Source organism: Bufo gargarizans, chromosome 5 (assembly GCF_014858855.1).
Source record: "Bufo gargarizans isolate SCDJY-AF-19 chromosome 5, ASM1485885v1, whole genome shotgun sequence".
Taxonomy (NCBI): Eukaryota; Metazoa; Chordata; class Amphibia; order Anura; family Bufonidae; genus Bufo; species Bufo gargarizans.
In genome coordinates this window covers 462,849,715-462,873,229 of record NC_058084.1, presented here as the reverse complement: position 1 = coordinate 462,873,229, position 23,515 = coordinate 462,849,715, and the positions used below count along the sequence as shown (strand labels likewise).

The 23,515-nt window shown below is 42.2% G+C and overlaps 1 protein-coding gene across 10 annotated transcripts in view; it reads right to left on the bottom strand.

Annotated features, from left to right (window-relative positions):
• AKAP9 (A-kinase anchoring protein 9) overlaps positions 1 to 23,515 on the bottom strand; it is a 241,452-nt gene that overhangs the window by 156,575 nt on the left and 61,362 nt on the right. For 8 of the 10 annotated variants that reach the window (XM_044292951.1, XM_044292944.1, XM_044292945.1 and 5 more), the window contains 2 exons: positions 21,798 to 21,995; positions 1,338 to 3,671 (listed from right to left, as the gene is read on the bottom strand). In XM_044292951.1, coding sequence (XP_044148886.1) covers positions 1,338 to 3,671; positions 21,798 to 21,995 — 2,532 coding nt within the window. The remainder of the gene's footprint in view (positions 1 to 1,337; positions 3,672 to 21,797; positions 21,996 to 23,515) is intronic. The other 2 variants (XM_044292946.1, XM_044292953.1) reach the window with 1 other exon arrangement.

The following is a 23,515-nucleotide window of genomic DNA, read 5'->3' as shown; positions in this document are numbered from 1 at the left end:
ATGAAAGGAGGGAGATCTGTGCACTGAGACCCCCATCACTAGAGCGAGGCGAGAGAAGCACTGGCACATCATGCTCTCCGTCTTTGCTGCAGGACAGGAGGACTCAATAAGCCCCGTCTTGATTTTGTCTCCTGCAACAAAGAGAGAGCGCTATATGCAAGTTCCTCTCTCTCATCTCTCCAGCGATCGTTAGGGGTCTCAGCACTCAGATCCCCATCGATCAAAACCTTTCATATATCTCTATGACGGTGACCCTCTAACATTAGGCTGATTTCAGACATCATAACGCCGCTGTATCTAGAGAACATAACTTAGGTCGGAGATGAAGGGTGACCTTAGTTTAGTTCCGAGGGAGATCCAAGTATCACGGCCTTGTTATGGTTGGCGGAAACCCGTCTAAATCTGCTGTGTGACATGAAAGAAAAACAACCAGCAAGTTGGAATTTCTTTCTCTTGTATTTCGGTTTGCAGGAACTGAAATTGTGGATGTAAATGGATTCAGCCGAGTCACAGAAACAATTACTTCAATGCAGAGACCTGAAATCTATCGATCGGGAAAGCCACGTGAGATAGCAGTAAAAAAGGCCAAGACTAGGAATTTTGGACATCTATTTAGATGTACTTTAATGGACAAAAAGTTTCTCTTACCATTTGTCATGGATTTTTTTTTTTCTTATTTTCATATTTTTTTTTTAAGATTTAAAAGGATTCTATGCGTCTAGCAATGGGGGGGGGGGGGATTTATGAAGACTCATCCACCGGTCTTGATCTGCTTTGTGCTGTAGTCAGAGGAGCCTCTTTTTAAGGAACATCTCAAGCTCTGCATGCCAGGTATTAGCTGGTGTAGAGTTAAGCTATAATTTGTGCCCCTTCCTGGTGTAAATTAGCGGGGCCACACCCAATTCTGCTTAGCCCTCCCATGCCACGCCCATTTGTCCGAAAAATGGTCAGTGTGGCGTAAAAGAGGTAAAAGTCCCAAATTATTGTAAAAAAAATTGCAACTTCTATACAACTGATGTACAGCTCCACTGAATGTACATGACCTCAATGTTTGTCACACGTGCCATGAAATCAGAAGTAGAATCTCTGTCAATGAGACGTCACTCAATGCATGGCTGTCAAAAGATATACCTTGGTCATAAGTTGGCTACAATTATATAAAAGTTAGACTATTTCAACATTAGTAAATGTACTAATAAAAAATTGCTGCATTTTTAGTCTAATTTAAAAATGGGTCTGATTGACCGGATAATTAGAGACTCTATGGGCAACCAAACAGTTCATGAATGATTCTTAAAAACAATGATCTATTCCATAATTGTGGATAGTCCACCTACCTGTTCCTGGATGACTGTTTCCACTTTTCGTTGAAGATCATCTTTTTCCAGTTGTGCGCTTTCCACCAAGGAAGTTTCGGCTTCGAGTTTTCCAGTCAACTCATGCAACCTTTGTAAAAGGGATTGTTTTTCCATTAAAACATCCTGAATTTCCTTTTGCAAATAAGTAATTTCAGGAGATCCATGTAAGTGGGGAGTTTCAATTGGACAGATACTTTCTTCTAATACATGAGTGTCAACACCATCATTTGACACTAGAACATGGTTGCTGACAGGTTTTGGGACATTCTCTTTGTGTTTCATGCATGATTCATCCTCGAACATACCATGATCCCTTTTAAAACCTAAGGATTTCACCTTTTCCTTTAACTGGTTAATTTCATTTTGTTTTAATTGTAATTCCTCTGAAAGACTGGAAAGTTTCAGAGACAGTTCATGCTTATCCCGTTGGGCAATCTCTAGTTTTTCCATTAACTCTGTTGTATCTTTCTCAACAACTTCTCCAACATCGAGTCCGTCAGCCTTGATTGATTTAGAAGGACCTACTTGGGACTCTACTATTTTAGCCCCCTTTAAGTTTGCAAGTTCATCATTTAAAGCTCTGAACCTTAATCTAAACTCTTCTTCCAGCTTTGATCTACTATCTTCTAATTGATTCTTCTCCTTCACCAGGAAGGTATACTTATCTTTAAGTTCATGATAGTTGACCTCAAAGTTCTTTTCAGCGAAAGAAAATGTGTTCTTCTGGTGTTCAATCTCTTCTCTCAGCTGGAGCTCCAAGTTCCTCAGGCATATATTTTCCAAAGAGAGGACTTCAATCTGATTTTTTAGGTCTAAATTGGCTACTTTACTGAGGTTCTCATAGTTTTCAGTGTTACAGTCTTTTTTCATATTCTGTAAGGCATCATTTTCTTCCTTAAGGAGCCTATTATCAACCTCTAGAACAGCTATTTTTTTCTTGAGAGCATCTTTATCTTCCACCTCTTTCTCAAGCACTTCGATTCTAAGCTGTAAGACTTGAACCTCTTGCTCAATACTTCCCTTCTCTTTCTCCTCTCTTCTCAAACACTCCAACTCTTTCTGCAGTTCATTAATCTGAATCATCATTTCTTCTGACTTTGGATCATGGACAAATGGCGGAGAGTCCTTCAGCATGGAAATTTCAAGCATTAAAGTATTCTGTTTGGTTACCAAGCAATCTTTTTCTGCCTGCATGGCAGTGATGGTCTCAGTCGTTTCACGCTGCATCTGATCCATCTGTTTTTTATATTGTATTTCTAACTTATCCTTCAGGTTCTCAATATTTGTTTTATGCTCCAGATTTAACTCTTCTCGAAGTTTTGAGAGTTCCTCTTCATGACTAAATAAGAAATATGTCCTAAGTTTCTCTAACTCTGCCTCTTGGGACTCCGCCATCCTACCTAGCACCGCATCCTTCTCCCTTTCTAACATTTCTAACTTAATTTTGTAATTCGTTACCTCAGCTTCATGTTTAGATTCTAATTCTTTGGTAAATTCCTTGACGGCAATCAGTTCTGCCTTGAGGCTGTCAACAGTGGTCAAGAAACTGTTGGCTTCATTGAGTTTGTTTTCCTTATCGGTAAGGCTTTGTTTGGCTTTGTGGATCTGTTCCCTGGCAAAAGTGAGGTCCTGTAGAAGATCTTCAATTTGATTTTGCAGGTGGGATTTCTCCGATGAGACAACCTCCAGTGTCTTGGCTAATTCTTCTCTCATTTTCTTCTTCTGCTCATCCGACTGTAGGAGCTTGGCATTTAACTCTCTAATGACAGCATTAAGTTCATTGATTCGTTCACTGGTCACGTTGGTGGTTGTCTGGCTAGAGATGTTGTCCAGTTCTTGCCTGTGCCGCTCAAGAAGCTTCTCGATCTCTAATGTGTGCTGCTTGACCAGCTCCTGCTTCATTTGAACAATCTGCTGGCCGTACATCTCGTCTAGCTCAGCCTGAAGCTGCTCCAGTTTTCTTTGTGTCTCCGATTCCATTCGCTGAACGAGGTCTGCCTCCGACTGATTGTCTTTATGATGCTTTTTCTGAAGGTCTTCCACAGTGCCCATTAACTGCTTGATTTCGTCTGAGGATCTCCTCTCTCTTTGTTTGGAAGTGTTTAGCTCTTCGAAGAGACTATTTATTTCCAGGCTCTTCTGGGTTAATTGTTCTCGCAGTTCATCGACAGATTTCTCAGCCGCATATATTCTCTCTTGCAGTTCTGCGCACTTGATTTCTTCATTGTGCAATGCTGATTTTAGGCTATCAACAACCAGATCCTTCTCAGTCAGTCTTTGTTCATAGGATGATTCAAGTTCTCTCTGCTGCTCCTTGAAGAGAACAGAGAGATTTAGATCACGGCGCAGACATAACAGACAGAACTACCAGCACAGTTTAGGCTTTGTTCTACAGCATGTGCTAAGGTGTAGAAGTCCCCTCCTAGTAGGATGGCTTCAGATATGGGTCCTAAGGTCTTTGTTTTGTACAGGTACACGCAGTCATTTGCGAAATGGTCATAAGACCCAAAATACAACTAAATACTATTCTAACGATTAACTGGCAGCCAACAGAGATCTATAAGAACAATGTGGCCTGAGAGGATCCCCACCCTTTCACCCAGGACCATATTTAAATGAAAATACTTTGGCATGTGGACAAGTCTGTTTGTCTAAGATCTATCTCATATCTATCTATCCCACTGTCTGTCTAATATCTGTTATATATAGGTCTGTCTATATCTATCTCATATCCATATATGAAATATCTATCCATCTCATATCTATCCATCTCATATCTATCCATCTGAGATGGATAGATACAAGATAGATAGATATTAGATTAGATAGATAGATATGAGATAGATATAGGTGAAACTCGAAAAATTAGAATATTGTGCAAAAGTTTATTTCAGTAATGCATATTAAAAGGAATTGCATTAATGCAGCTTAAAATTAGAATTTTGTGAAAAGGTTCAATATTCTAGGCTCACAGTGTCAGACTCTAGTCAGCTAATTAATCCGTACCCCCTGAGCAAAGGGGACCTCAAAATTGTGACTTTGCGGTGTCATAAGCTGTAAGCCATAATCATCCAAATTATAACAAATAAAGGCTTGAAATATCTCGCTTTGCATGTAATGAGTCTCTCATATGTTAGTTTCACCTTTTAAGTTGCATTACTGAAATAAATGAACTTTGCACGATATTCTAATTTTTCGAGTTTCACCTGTAGATATGAGATAGATATGAGAGAGAGAGATAAATATGAGAGAGATAGATATGAACTAGGTAGATAAGGGACAGATAGCTGTTAGGTATGAGAGAGATAGGTATGGAATAGATAGATATTAGATGGATATTTCGTATATGGATATGAGATAGATATAGACAGACCTATACATAACAGATATTAGATCTATATTTATGACATAGATAGATATATCTATATATCCCATTGTCTGTCTAATATCTGTTATATATAGGTCTGTCTATATCTATCTCATATCCATATACGAAATATGCATCTAATATCTATCTATTCCATACCTCTCTCATACAGCTATCTGTCCCTTATCTACCTAGTTCATATCTATCTCTCTCTCATATCGATCCATCTCATATCTATCTATCTATCTATCTATCTTATATCCATCTCATATCTATCTATCTATCTATCTATCTTATATCCATCTCATATCTATCTATCTATCTATCTAGTTCATATCTATCTATCTATTTCTTATACTATCTATCTAATAGCTATCTATCGCTCTCATATCTATCCATCTACCATATGACTCATATCTATCTTTCTGTATATCTATCAGTTCCTTAACACACATCATACTTATTTTACAGCGAGGCAGGTTAATGGCTCACACACCCCATAATAGTTAATAATTAAGAGTAATTATAGAATCACACTCTACCATCTCACATTTGTGAAGTAAAACATTAATCGGATATCATGAGAAGTACTGATGTCCTGTCACCTTCCGCACAGAGCAAAGCGCTGCATTTTAAGAAATGTCATAGGATTTACCCTAAGTTCCCACCTGAGCGTTTTACAGCGCGTTCAAACGCGCTGTAAAACGCTCAACACATGAAAAGCAATGCTTCCCTATGGGAATGGTTCTCACCTGGGCGTTTTACAGCGCGTACGATCGCGCTGTAAAACGCCCAACGCTCAAACAAGTACTTGAGCTTCTTTGGGCCGTTTTGACGCGCGTTTGTGGCCATAGGACACTGCAGTCAATGACACAAACGCGCGTCAAACGCGCGTTTACTATTACAAAAACGCGCGTCAGAAACGCGCGTCAAAAACGCGCGTTTGACGCGCGTTTGGGAAACGCTCAGGTGTGAAAGCAGGGTTAAAATAACCAGTGATGGAACTTTATATTCTGTCTGTTAGACACAAGGGGTACTTCCAGCTCCATAAAATACCTCCATTACTTGTAAATCAGATTCCTTGTATTACGTTATTATTTTCCCATCTGTGAGTGCAGAAGTGCTACTGACCAAAAATACAGCTGCATCTGTTTTTTAAGGAAAAAACATGAACATAAACTGGGGAACAACATTCTTTGTTAGAAAGGTTTCCCCGCAATAAGCTGAGTCTCCTGCAACTAAAACCCACAGCAATTAGTCTAGTAACAAGTGTTTAATTTTCCTGCAGTGCCCCCACAGGGTAATTGAGGTATTACATAGTGTCCATTAAAAACAAAGAGGTTATCTGCAAAAAAAAGATTTAAAATAGAACAGGTGAATATAAGAAACATTGTCATATACCTTATCACAGAACAATGCCTTGATCTCCAGTAATCAGTTCCCTCCCTTTCCTAAACATTTACTCTGAATTCTGTCTTGTTAAACCATGACAGGCTGCCTGCTCACTGAAAGATCCGATTCCATCCTCCCATAGAATTCTTTGGAGAGGGAAAGGGGAGCGAGAAGCACAGTGACACAGAGGGACAAAAGGATGATTCAACATCTAAAGCTTGCCATATACATTAGTCTTTTCTTGGGCCAACCCATTGAGAATGGACATTTTGGCCAGCACACTAATGTATGTGTGGGGAGCTCCTGGACTGTCCCACGACAGATAATGTTGGGACACACACGGATGCAGGCCTAATTAATATTTTGCCCAATCCTTTTCTTCTCCTGGCAGATATGCCGTCAGAGCTGTCTGGCACTGGTTTTCTATGCTTTCCTCTATAAAACACAGCTGAGCCGAACGTGTAAGTGTATGGTTAAGCCAAAGGAGTTGGGAGAGAGCCTTCGGCCAACAGCTATTGAATGCGTATGTGTTAGATATCACCCCAAGTGCTTTATTCACATCTTTACTACTCAGTACCTATCTATAATGTCCATCATGGTGATTCTGAGTGCAGCAGAAACTGCTGTCTCTATGTGTAGTCTATGGGCAGACATCTTTTCAGCTAGTTTCCCCTACCAGTTCAGAGACAACTGAGAATAACAATTGAAGCCTGCAGAAGGACATTGCTAAAAATGTCAGATATCATACACTGGCAAAAAATTGTGTCAAGTGGCATTTAAAAAGTCGCAAATGCTGGGATTGCGATTTATTTTCCTCCAGAAAACTGGCGCAGGGAGATAACACTATGGGGTAGATTTATCACTCTCGTATACACACAGGCAGCTTATTCTGAACGCAATCTGAAACAACTAGCTACCCTCTCTTCAGCAAATAGCATTATTATGTAGAAAAATCTAATACAAAGCACTTACTAATGTATTGTGATTGTCCATATCGCCCTCTTTGCTGGCTGGATTCATTTTTCCACCACATTATATATTACTCATTTCCATGGTTACGACTAGGGATGAGCGAAACATCTGAAGCCAAAGTTATTACTAGGGTTGTTTCGATACCAAAATTTTAGTTTCGAAACCATAAAAAAGTACTGCAATACTCAATACCGTTCAATACCACACGGAAAAAAAAAAAACGCCAAAAAAAGCACCGTGCATTTTGCATTTTATGGGACATCCAGCCCATAATCGAACAGTCCTATCCTATTTTTTGGGAGGACAAGGTGACTAAAAAAAAAATGGCGAATCGCGCAGTTTTTATTTTATTTCTTTTACCACATTCACCACATATAAGATTTTTTTTTTAATATTTTAATAGTTTGGACTTTTCGGATGTGGCGACATGTCATATTTTATTTATTTATTGTATATACAGGGAGTGCAGAATTATTAGGCAAGTTGTATTTTTGAGGATTAATTTTATTATTGAACAACAACCATGTTCTCAATGAACCCAAAAAACTCATTAATATCAAAGCTGAATATTTTTGGAAGTAGTTTTTAGTTTGTTTTTAGTTTTAGCTATTTTAGGGGGATATGTGTGTGTGCAGGTGACTATTACTGTACATAATACAGGCAACTTAACAAAAAACAAATATATACCCATTTCAATTATTTATTTTTACCAGTGAAACCAATATAACATCTCAACATTCACAAATATACATTTCTGACATTTAAAAACAAAACAAAAACAAATCAGTGACCAATATAGCCACCTTTCTTTGCAAGGACACTCAAAAGCCTGCCATCCATGGATTCTGTCAGTGTTTTGATCTGTTCACCATCAACATTGCGTGCAGCAGCAACCACTGCCTCCCAGACACTGTTCAGAGAGGTGTACTGTTTTCCCTCCTTGTAAATCTCACATTTGATGATGGACCACAGGTTCTCAATGGGGTTCAGATCAGGTGAACAAGGAGGCCATGTCATTAGATTTTCTTCTTTTATACCCTTTCTTGCCAGCCACGTTGTGGAGTACTTGGACGCGTGTGATGGAGCATTGTCCTGCATGAAAATCATGTTTTTCTTACCTTGCAGACTTCTTCCTGTACAACTGCTTGAAGAAGGTGTCTTCCAGAAACTGGCAGTAGGACTGGGAGTTGAGCTTGACTCCATCCTCAACCCAAAAAGGCCCCACAAGCTCATCTTTGATGATACCAGCCCAAACCAGTACTTCACCTCCACCTTGCTGGCGTCTGAGTCGGACTGGAGCTCTCTGCCCTTTACCAATCCATCCATCTGGCCCATCAAGACTCACTCTCATTTCATCAGTCCATAAAACCTTAGAAAAATCAGTCTTGAGATATTTCTTGGCCCAGTCTTGACGTTTCAGCTTGTGTGTCTTGTTCAGTGGTGGTCGTCTTTCAGCCTTTCTTACCTTGGCCATGTCTCTGAGAATTGCACACCTTGTGCTTTTGGGCACTCCAGTGATGTTGCAGCTCTGAAATATGGCCAAACTGGTGGCAAGTGGCATCTTGGCAGCTGCACGCTTGACTTTTCTCAGTTCATGGGCAGTTATTTTGCACCTTGGTTTTTCCACACGCTTCTTGCGACCCTGTTGACTATTTTGAATGAAACGCTTGATTGTTCGATGATCACGCTTCAGAAGCTTTGCAATTTTAAGAGTGCTGCATCCCTCTGCAAGATATCTCACTATTTTTGACTTTTCTGAGCCTGTCAAGTCCTTATTTTGAACCATTTTGCCAAAGGAAAGGAAGTTGCCTAATAATTATGCACACCTGATATAGGGTGTTGATGTCATTAGACCACACCCCTTCTCATTACAGAGATGCACATCACCTAATATGCTTAATTGGTAGTAGGCTTTCGAGCCTATACAGCTTGGAGTAAGACAACATGCATAAAGAGGATGATGTGGTCAAAATACTCATTTGCCTAATAATTCTGCACGTAGTGTATATTATATGTAAAATTAAGAAAAGGGGGTGATTTATACTTTATATTTTGGTGTGTTTTTTTTCTTTTTTTTTTTTTTGCAGTTTATTCAATAACTATTTTCCCCCTTAGGGGCCAGAACCTGGGGTCTTTTGATCCCTTGTCTATTCATCCTGATAGATCTCTATTAGGGTGAATAGGACCTCACACTCTCCCTGCTGCCCTGTGCACACAGCATCAGTGTCACAACCAGACAGCTGAGAAGCTCTGACAGAAGCCTTTCAGAACCTCCTCCTTGAGTTTTCTTTGTTGTGCTGTTCAGTTCCTCATCTCGTTAGCCTCTCTCAGCTGTCATGTAGTTGGACTGATTGCTTCCCTTTAAATTCCTCCCCATAATGCATTACTGGGCGGCTTATACTACTTCCTGGAGTGTGTGTGCATGCTGATCCTGTTTTCCAGTCTGCTACAAAGTTAAGTGCTGAACATTTATCTGTTATTTTCTGTTTGCTGGATCCCAGGTGACCCTCACTCCCTCCGTGTCTGGTGTAGGGAGCCGGTGGTCGTGTCCCCTCACTATTGTAAGGGTGTTCAGGGGTTATATAGTCGAGGTACGTGGATATGCAACCATCCACCTCTGGGATCTTTGCATAGGCTGAGCAGCCAGGGAAAGTCTCAGGTCTTGTGCAGGGGTCTCCCTTTTGGTTTCTTAGCTTTGGATCCACTCAGTCATATATGCATGTTGCTTTGTCTGGTTTCCTGTACACCGTCCGTGACATTATAAGCCGCCAAAACCGTCTCAAGCATGGATCCGGTTTCACTTTTGGCTGAACGCTTCCAGGGTCTTTCATTGGAGGTAGCTGATCTCCGTAAGACTTTTTCTCAGCTTCAAGTGACCGGTTCAGCTTGCGTTCATGGAGTTTGTTTTGAGCCTAAGATCTCGCTCCCGGATACGTTCTCCGGGGGTAGTGAGAATTTTGTGCGTTTTAGAGAGGCTTGCAAACTCCATTTTCGCCTTCTTCCCCACTCCTCTGGTGATGAGGAACGGAGGGTGGGGATCATTATATCGCTGCTCAGAGGTAACGCTCAGTCCTGGGCCTTTTCGCTGCCGGAGGGGGCACGGCCCCTCCGTTCAGTGGATGAATTCTTTTTAGCCCTGGGTCAGATATATGATGATCCGGATCGTATTGCTCTGGCGGAGTCTAGACTACGTCTCCTATGCCAGGGTAAACAATCCGCAGAAATATACTGCTCAGAATTTCGGAGATGGGCAGCTGATACTGGTTGGAATGATGCTGCACTCCGAAGTCAATTTTGCCATGGTCTTTCAGAGGGATTGAAAGATGCATTTGCCTTTCATGAGAGGCCTATTTCTTTGGACTCTGCTATGTCTCAGGCCGTTCGTATTAACAGGCGTCTTAGAGAGAGAGGAGAGATGTCCCCTTCCTGTCATACTCAGTCCCAGGACAGTGCAGCGGTCTCATTCTGTGCGCAGGGGTCTCGGTCGCTGTCAGCCCCTTCTGAGCAGGAGCCCATGCAGCTGGGGTTGATTGCTTCTGACAATAGAAGATTCAGCTCGCATGGGAGGGTTTGTTTTTGTTGTGGAGGTATAAATCATTTGGCAAATGTTTGTCCCTCTAGGAGATTCAGGCAGTTTTCTTGGAGTAATAAAGAAACAAACAGGAAAAAATATTTTAAAAATGTTCCGTCTGTTACTATTGGCAGGGTTAAGGGGGAAATTGAAGGTTTTCCGTTTGCTTGCAGTTCCCGTTTTGTACTACCGGCTAGGGTGGCGCTAGAGAGCAAGAACATTTTTTGTGAGATTTTTGTGGATAGTGGAGCAGCGGTCAATCTCATTGATAATCAATTTGCGATAACTCATGGTTTCCAGGTGCGCACTTTGGGAAAGGATATTCCTGTTTTTGCTATTGATTCCGCTCCACTTTCTCAGAAATCATTAAAGGGCATAGTTCACAATATCCGTTTAATTGTAAGTGATGCTCATGTTGAGGATGTGTCATGTTTCGTCCTTAGCGGTTTGTCTACTCCTCTAGTGTTGGGGCTACCCTGGCTCACTAAGCATAACCCCACCATTGATTGGCAAGCGAGGCAAATAAATGGTTGGAGTGACTTTTGCAGAGAGAATTGCCTCATGACATCTGTTTCTGAGGTTGCTACTAAGACTGTACCATCTTTTCTCTCAGAATTTTCGGATGTCTTCTCTGAGAGTGGAGTTCAGGATTTGCCCCCGCACAGGGAGTACGATTGCCCTATTAATCTCATCCCAGGCGCCAAACTGCCTAAATCTCGTTTATACAATCTTTCCCAACCCGAGAGGATCGCTATGCGTGCTTATATCTCTGAGAGTCTGAGAAAAGGACACATACGACCCTCGAAGTCACCTGTTGCCGCTGGTTTTTTCTTTGTTAAGAAAAAAGATGGTTCTTTAAGACCTTGTCTGGATTTCAGGGAGCTGAACAGTATCACTATTCGTGACCCTTATCCGCTTCCTCTGATCCCTGACCTGTTTAACCAGGTTGTTGGGGCTAAAGTCTTTTCCAAATTAGATCTAAGAGGGGCATACAACCTGGTCAGGGTCAGAGAAGGAGACGAATGGAAGACGGCCTTCAATACCCCTGAGGGCCATTTTGAGAATTTGGTTATGCCTTTTGGTTTGATGAATGCCCCAGCCGTTTTTCAGCATTTCGTGAACAGCATTTTTTATCATTTGATGGGAAAATTTGTATTAGTGTATTTGGATGACATTTAGATTTTTTCTCCTGATTTCAAAACTCATAAGGAACATTTACGTCAGGTCTTGCTCATCCTGCGGGAGAATAAATTATATGCGAAACTGGAAAAATGTGTGTTTGCGGTTCCAGAAATTCAATTTCTGGGGTTTCTTCTCTCCGCTTCTGGTTCTCGCATGGACCCCGAGAAGGTCCGCGCTGTGCTTGAGTGGGAGCTTCCTGAGAATCAGAAGGCGCTGATGCGTTTTTTGGGCTTTGCCAATTATTACAGGAAGTTTATTTTTAATTATTCCTCTATTGTTAAACCACTCACTGATATGACCAGAAAGGGGGTAGATTTTTCTTCCTGGTCGGTAGAGGCGCGTAAGGCATTTTCTAATATCAAGGAAGGTTTTGCTTCCGCTCCCATCTTGGTGCAACCTGATATTTCTTTACCCTTCATAGTTGAGGTTGATGCTTCTGAGGTGGGTGTGGGGGCGGTCTTGTCTCAGGGTTCCTCTCCTGCCAAATGGCGACCGTGTGCCTTTTTCTCTAAAAAACTCTCCTCCGCAGAGAGAAATTACGATGTGGGAGATAGGGAATTGTTGGCCATCAAGTTGGCTTTTGAGGAATGGCGCCATTGGCTAGAGGGAGCCAGACACCCTATTACCGTATTTACTGACCATAAAAATCTGGCCTACTTGGAGTCAGCCAAGCGTCTGAACCCGAGACAGGCCAGATGGTCTTTGTTCTTTTCTAGGTTTAATTTTGTTGTCACGTTCCGCCCTGGAGTTAAGAATGTGAAGGCAGATGCCCTGTCACGTTGTTTTCCGGGAGGCGGGAATTTTGAAGACCCGGGTCCCAATTTGGCTGAAGGTGTGGTGGTCTCTGCTCTTTTTTCTGAATTGGAGGCAGAGGTGCAGGCAGCCCAGTCAGAGGCTCCTGATCTTTGTCCTCCTGGGAGGTTGTTTGTGCCTCTCGCTTTAAGACAAGATTTTTAAGGAACACCACGATACGGTCCTTGCTGGGCACCCGGGGGCAAGAGCCACACTGGATCTCATCGCTCGGAGATTCTGGTGGCCTGCGCTTCGTAAGTCGGTTGAGGGTTTTGTGGCAGCCTGCGAGACTTGCGCTCGTGCCAAAGTCACTCATTCACGGCCATCAGGTCCTCTCCTTCCCTTACCCATTCCTTCCCGTCCTTGGACACATCTGTCCATGGACTTTATAACGGACCTGCCTCGTTCCTCGGGGAAGACTGTGATTCTGGTGGTGGTGGACCGTTTTAGCAAAATGGTGCATTTCATCCCTTTTCCTGGTTTGCCCAATGCTAAGACGCTGGCGCAGGCATTTATTGATCACATTGTCAAATTGCACGGTATTCCTTCAGACATAGTCTCTGATAGGGGCACGCAGTTTGTTTCCAGATTCTGGAAGGCTTTCTGTTCTCGCTTGGGGGTTCGGTTGTCATTCTCTTCTGCTTTCCACCCGCAGTCGAATGGCCAGACAGAGCGCGTCAATCAGAATCTGGAGACATATCTGCGCTGTTTTGTGGCGGAGAATCAAGAGGATTGGTGTTTTTTTTTGTCCCTTGCTGAGTTTGCTTTAAATAACCGTCGTCAGGAGTCCTCTGATAAGTCACTATTTTTTGGTGCATATGGGTTTCATCCGCAGTTTGGGACTTTCTCGGGAGAGGGGTCTTCTGGTTTACCTGATGAAGACAGATTCTCCTCGTCTTTGTCATCTATTTGGCAAAAGATTCAGGATAATCTAAAGAGCATGAGTGAGAGATTTAAGCGTGTGGCAGATAAGAGACGTGTGCTTGGTCCAGACCTGAATGTTGGTGATCTGGTGTGGTTGTCTACCAAGAATATCAAATTGAAGGTTCCCTCCTGGAAGTTGGGTCCTAGGTTTATTGGGCCTTACAAAATCCTGTCTGTCATCAATCCTGTTGCCTACCGTCTTGATCTTCCTCAGACTTGGAAGATCCATAATGTTTTTCATAAGTCCTTATTGAAACCTTATGTTCAACCCATTGTACCCTCGCCTTTGCCTCCTCCTCCGATTATGGTTGATGGGAATCTTGAATTTTAGGTCTCTAGGATTGTGGATTCTCGTCTTGTCCGCGGTTCTCTTCAGTACCTTGTTCATTGGGAGGGTTATGGTCCTGAGGAGAGGATGTGGGTCCCAGTGACGGACATTAAGGCCTCTCGTCTCATCAGGGCTTTCCATAGGTCCCATCCTGAGAAGGTGGGCTCTGAGTGTCCGGAGTCCACTCGTAGAGGGAGGGGTACTGTCACAACCAGACAGCTGAGAAGCTCTGACAGAAGCCTTTCAGAACCTCCTCCTTGAGTTTTCTTTGTTGTGCTGTTCAGTTCCTCATCTCGTTAGCCTCTCTCAGCTGTCATGTAGTTGGACTGATTGCTTCCCTTTAAATTCCTCCCCATAATGCATTACTGGGCGGCTTATACTACTTCCTGGAGTGTGTGTGCATGCTGATCCTGTTTTCCAGTCTGCTACAAAGTTAAGTGCTGAACATTTATCTGTTATTTTCTGTTTGCTGGATCCCAGGTGACCCTGACTCCCTCCGTGTCTGGTGTAGGGAGCCGGTGGTCGTGTCCCCTCACTATTGTAGGGTGTTCAGGGGTTATATAGTCGAGGTACGTGGATATGCAACCATCCACCTCTGGGATCTTTGCATAGGCTGAGCAGCCAGGGAAAGTCTCAGGTCTTATGCAGGGGTCTCCCTTTTGGTTCCTTAGCTTTGGATCCAGTGAGTCATATATGCATGTTGCTTTGTCTTGTTTCCTGTACACCGTCCGTGACAATCAGGGAGATTACTATGGACGGCTTCAGTAGCATCCTGGCTGCCATGGTAATCGACCGGAGCCTCGCAATTACACTGCTGGGGCTCCGATCAGAAGCTGCCACTGCCACCACTGAGAGGAGGTGAGGGGACCCTGTGGCCACTGCCACCAATGATTTTATTTATTTATTTTTATTCGTTTTATTGAACAAATAAAATATGCAAGGTATACAAAGTACACACAACAGTATGCACAACCAAAAACAAGCTGTACTATGTCACGCACTGCGCCACCAATGTTTTTAATACTGGTGTCGGGGGGGTGCACTGCGCCACCAATAATAATTAACGTTTAATATACAAATACAGCCGGCGGCAGAAACACATTACCGGCGCCCTGTCAGAGGTCGGGTGCCGGCAATGCTGCATTTGTAATGTATTAAACGTTAGTTATCATTGGTGGCGCAGTGGCCATAGTCCCTCCCCTCTCATTGGTTGCAGCGGGAGCAGCACGGGGGGAGGGAGAGACGGCTTCGTTCTTCCCTGTGCTGCTGAGGGAAGCGCGATCCATATTCTAGGATACTGGGCTGAGCAGTAGCACAGCCTAGTATTGATAAAAGACAAATCCCGGTATCGTATCGCAAGTTCGATACCCAAAACAACCCTAGTTACGACCAATCTGCAAATCCATCAGTGGTGGTCTTGCTTGTACAATATAGGAAAAAGCGCAGTCCTATGTGAGATCCCACGGTCTCAGCCACCAGAGGGGCTGACGCTTTTTCCTATAGTCTGCAAGCACGACCACCACTGTTGGATTCCAATGTGATGGGAAAATAAATCCAGCCAGCAAAGGAGGCAATATTGATATTAATCCCTTCAAGACCAAGCTACTTTTTACCTCCAGGACCAGGTCTTTTTTTTTAGCAAATCTGTCACTTTATGTGGTAATTACTTTAAAATGCTTTTACTTATCCAGGCCATTCTGAGATTGTTTTCTCGTCACATATTGTACTTCATGGCAGTAAAAAAAAAATACCAAATTTACCAAAAATTTCAATTTCTCAACTTTTTTAATAGACAGCAATACCTACAAAAAGAGTTATTACTTTACATTCTCCATATGTCTACTTCATGTCTGGATCATTTTGTGAATGCCATTTTCTTTTTTTGTGACGTTAGAAGGCTTAGAAGTTTAAAAGCAAAACCCACTTTTGAAGGACCAGTTCAGGTCTGAAGTCACTTTGTGAGGCTTACATAATAGAAACCACCCAAAAATGACCCCATTTTAGAACAACAGAACCATTTTAGAAGCTACACCCCTCAAGGTATTCAAAACCGATTTTACAAACTATGTTAACCCTTTAGGTGTTCCACAAGAATTAAAGGAAAATGGAGTTGAAATTTAGAATTTCACTTTTTTGATCCATTTTTTCCAGTAACAAAAGCAAAGGTTAACAGTAGATTACAGAAACACCCCATTTGTGATCGTAAACTGCTGTACGGGCACACGGCAGGGCGCAGAAGGAAAGGAATGCCATATGGTTTTTGGAGTGCCATGTCACATTTGAAGACCCCCTGATGCACCCCTAGAATAGAAACTCCAAAAAAAGACCCCATTTTGGAAACTACGGGATAAGGTGGCAGTTTTGTTGGTCCTATTTTAGGGTACATATGACTTTTGGTTGCTCTATATTATACTTTTTGTGAGGCAAGGTAACAAAAAATTGCTGTTTTGGCACCATTTATATTTTTTGTTATTTACAATGTTCATCTGACAGGTTAGATTATGTGGTATTTGTATAGAGCAGGTTGGACGCGACAATACCAAATATGACTACTTTTTGTGTTTTACATAATAAAGCATATTTGAAAAAAAATATATTTTTTAGTGTCTCCATATTCTGAAAGCCATAGTTTTTTTTGGGGGCGACTGTCTTGTGTAGGGGCTCATTCTTTTCGGTATAGGATGACGGTTTGATTGGTACTATTTTGGGGTGCGTATGACTTTTTCATCGCTTGGTATTACACTTTTTGTGATGTAAGGTGACAAAAAAACTGCTTTTTTAACACACTTTTTTTTTTTTTTACTGTGTTCATCTGAGGGGTTAGGTCATGTGATATTTTTATACAGCAGGTTATTATGGACGCAGCGATACCTAATATGTATACTTTTTATTTATTTATGTAAGTTTTACATAATGATATCATGTAAGTTTTACACAATTATATCATTTTTGAAACAAAAAAATAAATATATAGTTTTAGTGTCTCCATAGTCTGAGAGCCATAGTTTTTTTTTTAGTTTTTGGGCGATTGTCTTAGACCCCTTGCAGACGAGCGTGTCCAGATAAGGTCCGGATGCGTTGCGGCAAACCCGCGTGAGTAGGTTCGCAATTGCAGTCAGTTTTGACTGTGATTGCGTTACGTTGTTCAGTTTTATATTTATTTTTTTTACGGTGTTCACCGGAGGGGTTAGGTCATGTGATATTTTTATACAGCAGGTGATTATGGACGTGGCGATACCGAATATGTCTACTTTTTATGTATTTATTAAAGTTTTATACACTAATATTTTTGAGAAAAAATAAATAAATCATGTTATAGTGTCTCCATAGTCTGAGAGCCAAGTTTTTTTTTTTTTTGGGCAATTGTTTTAGGTAGGGGCTCATTTTTTGCAGTATGAGGGGACGGTTCGATTGTTACTATTTTGGGGGGTATACGTCTTTTTGATCGCTTGGTGTTGCACTTTTAGTGATGTAAGGTGACAAAAAAATGTTTTTTAGCACTGTTTTTATTTAACTTTTTTGACAATGTTCACCTGAGGGGTTAGTTCATGTGATATTTTTATAGAGCTGGTCTATACGGACGCAGCGATATGTAATATGTCTACTTTTCTTTTTTTCCCTATTTTTAACAATTTTCTTTTTACTTTATTTTGGAAAAAGGACGCTTTTTTTTTTTTACTATCAAAAAAAAAAACACTTTTTTTTTCACTTTATTTTACTTTTTATATTTGTCCCACTGTGGGACTTCATCTTTTCAGGGTTTGATCCCCGTTTCAATTCACAGTGAGATGCTGACAGTTGCCTAGGAGACCCAGCACTCAGGCTGGATCTCCTGGGCTTCCGTAGGCTGCCAGCTCAGATGCCTGTGTAAGGCATCGGGGCTGTCATGGCAACCATCGACCCCCTGCCAGCGCAGCGCAGGGGGGCGAAGGAGTCAGAGGAAGCACCCTGCCTCTGTATACCCCGCACATGCCGCAGTCAGCGCTGACTGCCGCACGTGAAAGTAACAGCCGGGCCCGTGCTGCGGATCGGGTGGGTGCAGCTCCTGCACCTGCCCGATGCCATCACTTATATGCACGTGAGGATGCGGCAAGGAGCCACATTCGCTCACGTACATGATAATGCAGGAAGGGGTTAACAATATATTAGTAAAAGCCTTGTATTCACTTTCTCTGCATGACTAATGCCACTTGCTGAAGTGAGAGAGCCCCTTTAAATGCTTGGTGGAGTTCTGACTCTGAAGACCTTTGCTGGTTTATTTAAAATCTTTTTACGAGGCACAGCTTCTTACTTTCAGTAGTGGTTATGCCCGATACCAGGCACAGCCTGAAGACCTGTGCTTGGTATCGCAGCTTAGCTCCATTCACTTCTATGGGGCTGAGTTGCTCCTAGGCCACGTGACCGATGAATGTGACGTCACTGGCCTAGGGAAGAGAGAAGGCCATGGATAGGTCATCAGTATTTAAATCTCGGAAAACCCTTTTAATGCAGTTACATGACAGTGTCTATACCACGGCAGCGCTGTATAGGATCTTGCTGCACTCTCAGGGCGGGTGACCCATTTGTACATAATAAGGATATAATAAGTAATCTGTGCCCCGGAGGCAGATATCCCGCCTATGACTTACTAATAAAATCTAACACTATAAGGTGATAATATATTTCTGTGTGCTGAGGAGAGGATGGTGAGTATTCTTGCTATAAGAATAAAATGACCATTATATAATGATCGATATATGACCATTAATGTGTTAATTAAAGGGGTATTCCGGTTTTAATGATTACATTTATTTATGTAGACAATTGGATGCTGAACAACTTTCAAATATACATCTATTTAAAATTTTGCTCACAGACCTTTATAATATCCATACAGTAGCCTCTCCCTAAAGAAGAAAAATAGTCATGTAAAATGCATAGGAAAGCTGGATAGGAAGAAACATGGCGTCAGTCATGTGATTCTTCATGTGACCCTCATATGTGCCATGTGATCTTGCTTTCAGTTAAAGGGGTTCAGCTCTGAACCCAGGCATGTCCCTTTTTTACCCAAACAGGCCCCCTGATATAAGCAATGCTCCGATGCTCTCCCTTGCCCAGCGCTGTGTCGCGCAGGGCAAGGGCTGTTTTTTTTATTTTTTTGGACACTGCTAGGCGGAGGTTTCCGCCTAGCAGTGTTCCCTGGGAACAGTGCTGCCCTAGCCATTTTACAGGCTAGCACATCGCTAAAGCCTCCCCCTAGCTTTAGCCATGGAGAGCCCGGTACATCATCAGATCTCCAGAAAAAGCCTTTGCCCTGCGCGATTCATCGCAGCGCAAAGGAGAGCATCGGAGCATTTCATTTCATGCTCATGTCAGAGGGACGGCCTGGGTGAAAACGGGGATATGTCCGGGTTCAGCTCTGAACCTGGACAGCCCCTTTAACTGCCAGTTCTGTATTGAGGAGCAGAACATATACTGTATATACAGTATTACTACCTGCAGCAGCACCTAATCATGTCCGTCAGTGTCTGTGTTTTTTAACACTAAACTTTATTAACAACATCACATCACCTAGAGACAAGCAGCCATGTAAATACACAGAGTAATGTAGTTACTGTAATAACCACAATAAAGCGAATTATTCCAGTCCTATTTGCTTATCACATGGAAGTGTCCCATGTGCTGACCCAGGACAGGCAAGTCATGTAACACTATGGCTTACTGAATGTCAGGGATTATATGATGTGAAGAGTGTCACATAACCGATGTCATTAGTCAGTTAGGCCAGGAATACATTACATGGGACTGATACATGGGCTATACCATTCAACTGCATGCAGGGGTCAACTGCCTGATATAAGAAAGGTATGTATACAGAATTTTAAATACATGTATATTAGAAATGTGCATTATTTCCTATAATATAAACAAATAAGTGAAAAAATAAAAATAAAAAAAGAAAGCGGAATACACTTTTAAATGACATTTTTGAGGCGAGTGACCAAAAGAAGAAAGCCTAAACCTTAAAGGGAACCTGAAATCACTAATTTTCCTTCCCAAAAAGGTCTTTGCCTGTTTCATCCGATGGAAAACTTTGTCAAAAGCAACTTAATGGGATTCTCCGGGAATTAGGAAAATTAAAATACTTAAATATTACTTTAATAAACATATTCTCAAATACCTTTCATCATTTATAACAGCTAGTTTTGTCTGGGGAGCAATTATCAGGGGAAACAAAATGGCCGCTGTCCCATTAGTTCACACAAAACCTGTCCTGATCACACAGGAGGACAAGTTACTTTACAAGACTGAGGTAAAGAGCTGCCTCATCCTCCTCCTCCTCCTCTCCACTGGTCAGGAATTATGATCCTGAATACAGATAAGAACTGAATCTCTGGGGAATTTAGTTCATGAGGAGACATGAAGTACAGAGAGGACAGACAGGACAGACTGTGGTAATGGAGACTGTAAACAAGTGCTGCTGCTCATTAGCCTTACCTCACCTCCTCTCATGTCTCCTTATCTTCTCCATTCCCACAGAGAGTCACCTGTATTCAGGATTAGTGTTGATCTCGAATATTCGAGTTGCGAATTTTAATCGCGAATATCGGCACTTCGAGAATTCGCGAATATTTCGAATATCGCAAAATATATTCGTAATTGCGAATATTCGATTTTTGTGGAAATACCAGTTCATGCGAATTTTTATGCGAAAATTTATATGCGAATTTTATGCGAATTTTCGCAATCAAGAAAATAATGCCTGGAGATCATGAATTCGCAAATTCACGAATATATGGCGAATATTCGTCCAAAATATTAGCGAAATATCGCGAATTCGAATATTGCCCCTGCCGCTCATCACTATTCAGGATCATGATTCCTGACAAGCAGAGAGGAGGATGAGGCAGCTCTTTAGCTCATTGTGGTGAAGTAACTTGCCCTCCTGTGTGATTAGGACAGGTTTTGTGTGTACTGATAGGACGGCGGCCATTTTATTTCTCCTAATGATTGCTCCCCAGACAAAACAAGGCATTCTAAGTAATGAAAGATATTTGTAAATATATTTATGTATTATAAAATATTTAAGTATTTTAATTTTTTTTATTGCTGGAGAACCGCTTTAAGTAATTCACCCCGGGCTGCGTATGCAAATTGGCTGCTTAAAGTCAAGAGGGCCGCTGTCTAGACACTCAAGGTCAAGCTAGCCGCGCTCCTGTCCTGCCACTTTCCCCTTGATTGACGGTTCAGTGATTTTATTCTTCAGACGCGGTGTGCCCGAGATCCGCGCATGCGCCATTCTGACTTATTTTTTAGCGTCTTTGCAGTGACCCGATCTTCAGTGTACTCAGAAGCTCACTCCCGGGAGTCGGCGCCTGCACAATGAGTCAGTCAGCGCAGTGCGCCTCTGAAACCGGTCACACTGAAGATCGGCTCACGCTAAAAATGAAACAGAAAGGCGCATGCACAGGATCTCAGGCACATCGCACCTGAAGAAAAAAAGCACTAAGTTATCAGTCATGGGTAAAGACGCAGGACAGGGCATGTCTACTATCACTTGGAGAGTCAAGATGGCTGCCACCATGAATTCAAGTGGCCAATTTGCATACGCTGCCCAGGATGAATAAAGTTGTTTTTTGGCAAAGTTTTCCATCGTATAAAACATGCAAAGACATCGCTGGAGACATGATGACTATGGCTGTGAAGTACTGAGGGCGGTTGGGGAGGCATTATGGTGATCTCAGGTTCCCTTTAAAGGGGTTGTCTCACTTCAGCAAGTGGCATGTACCATGTAGAGAAAGTTAGCACTTACTAATGTATTGTTATTATCCATTTTTCCATCGCATTATGCACTTCTCGTTTCTATGGTTATTGATATGGATCAATCTTGCATTAAAAAAATTTTTTTTTTAAGTTTTCAATCATACAGACCTGTTGTAAACTGTGAATCTGATCCTGCAGGGACATAACTTGTGTCCGCAAGTCCTCATTCTCCTTCTGGCACCGACTGAGGTGGTGGTCCCGGTCATCCAGCTGCTGCCGATAGGTGAGTATTTGTTGCTTCGAGTGCAGGAGATCTGCCGCGGTACTGGAGTGGCTGGTATTTCTCAAGGTCTCGCCTGCCTGTAGCTGCAGAACGACAAGAACAAGTAGCAGTCTAATTAAAGGCCCTCCTGATACACAGAAACTGGATGCTTGACTCCGATTTACTTTATGCTTATAGTCAGAATCGTCTAATGTTTTATTTATTATAATATTTTAAGTTGTTTATTTCTATTTTTGTTTTACTTTAAAAAAAAATTCTCTTAATATATATATATATATATATACATACATACATACATACATACAGGTCCTTCTAAAAAAATTAGCATATTGTGATAAAGTTCATTATTTTCTGTAATGTACTGATAAACATTAGACTTTCATATATTTTAGATTCATTACACACCAACTGAAGTAGTTCAAGCCTTTTATTGTTTTAATATTGATGATTTTGGCATACAGCTCATGAAAACCCAAATTTCCTATCTCAAAAAATTAGCATATCATGAAAAGGTTCTCTAAACGAGCTATTAACCTAATCATCTGAATCAACTAATTAACTCTAAACACCTGCAAAAGATTCCTGAGGCTTTTAAAAACTCCCAGCCTGGTTCATTACTCAAAACCGCAATCATGGGTAAGACTGCCGACCTGACTGCTGTCCAGAAGGCCATCATTGACACCCTCAAGCAAGAGGGTAAGACACAGAAAGAAATTTCTGAACGAATAGGCTGTTCCCAGAGTGCTGTATCAAGGCACCTCAGTGGGAAGTCTGTGGGAAGGAAAAAGTGTGGCAGAAAACGCTGCACAACGAGAAGAGGTGACCGGACCCTGAGGAAGATTGTGGAGAAGGACCGATTCCAGACCTTGGGGGACCTGCGGAAGCAGTGGACTGAGTCTGGAGTAGAAACATCCAGAGCCACCGTGTACAGGCGTGTGCAGGAAATGGGCTACAGGTGCCGCATTCCCCAGAAACAGCTGCAGAAGCGCCTGACCTGGGCTACAGAGAAGCAGCACTGGACTGTTGCATGTCATTCGGAAATCAAGGTGCCAGAGTCTGGAGGAAGACTGGGGAGAGGGAAATGCCAAAATGCCTGAAGTCCAGTGTCAAGTCCCCACAGTCAGTGATGGTCTGGGTGCCATGTCAGCTGCTGGTGTTGGTCCACTGTGTTTTATCAAGGGCAGGGTCAATGCAGCTAGCTATCAGGAGATTTTGGAGCACTTCATGCTTCCATCTGCTGAAAAGCTTTATGGAGGTGAAGATTTAATTTTTCAGCACGACCTGGCACCTGCTCACAGTGCCAACACCACTGGTAAATGGTTTACTGACCATGGTATTACTGTGCTCAATTGGCCTGCCAACTCTCCTGACCTGAACCCCATAGAGAATCTGTGGGATATTGGGAAGAGAAAGTTAAGAGACGCAAGACCCAACACTCTGGATGAGCTTAAGGCCGCTATCGAAGCATCCTGGACCTCCATAACACCTCAGCAGTGCCACAGGCTGATTGCCTCCATGCCACGCCGCATTGAAGCAGTCATTTCTGCAAAAGGATTCCCGACCAGGTATTGAGTGCAGAACTGAACATAATTATTTGAAGGTT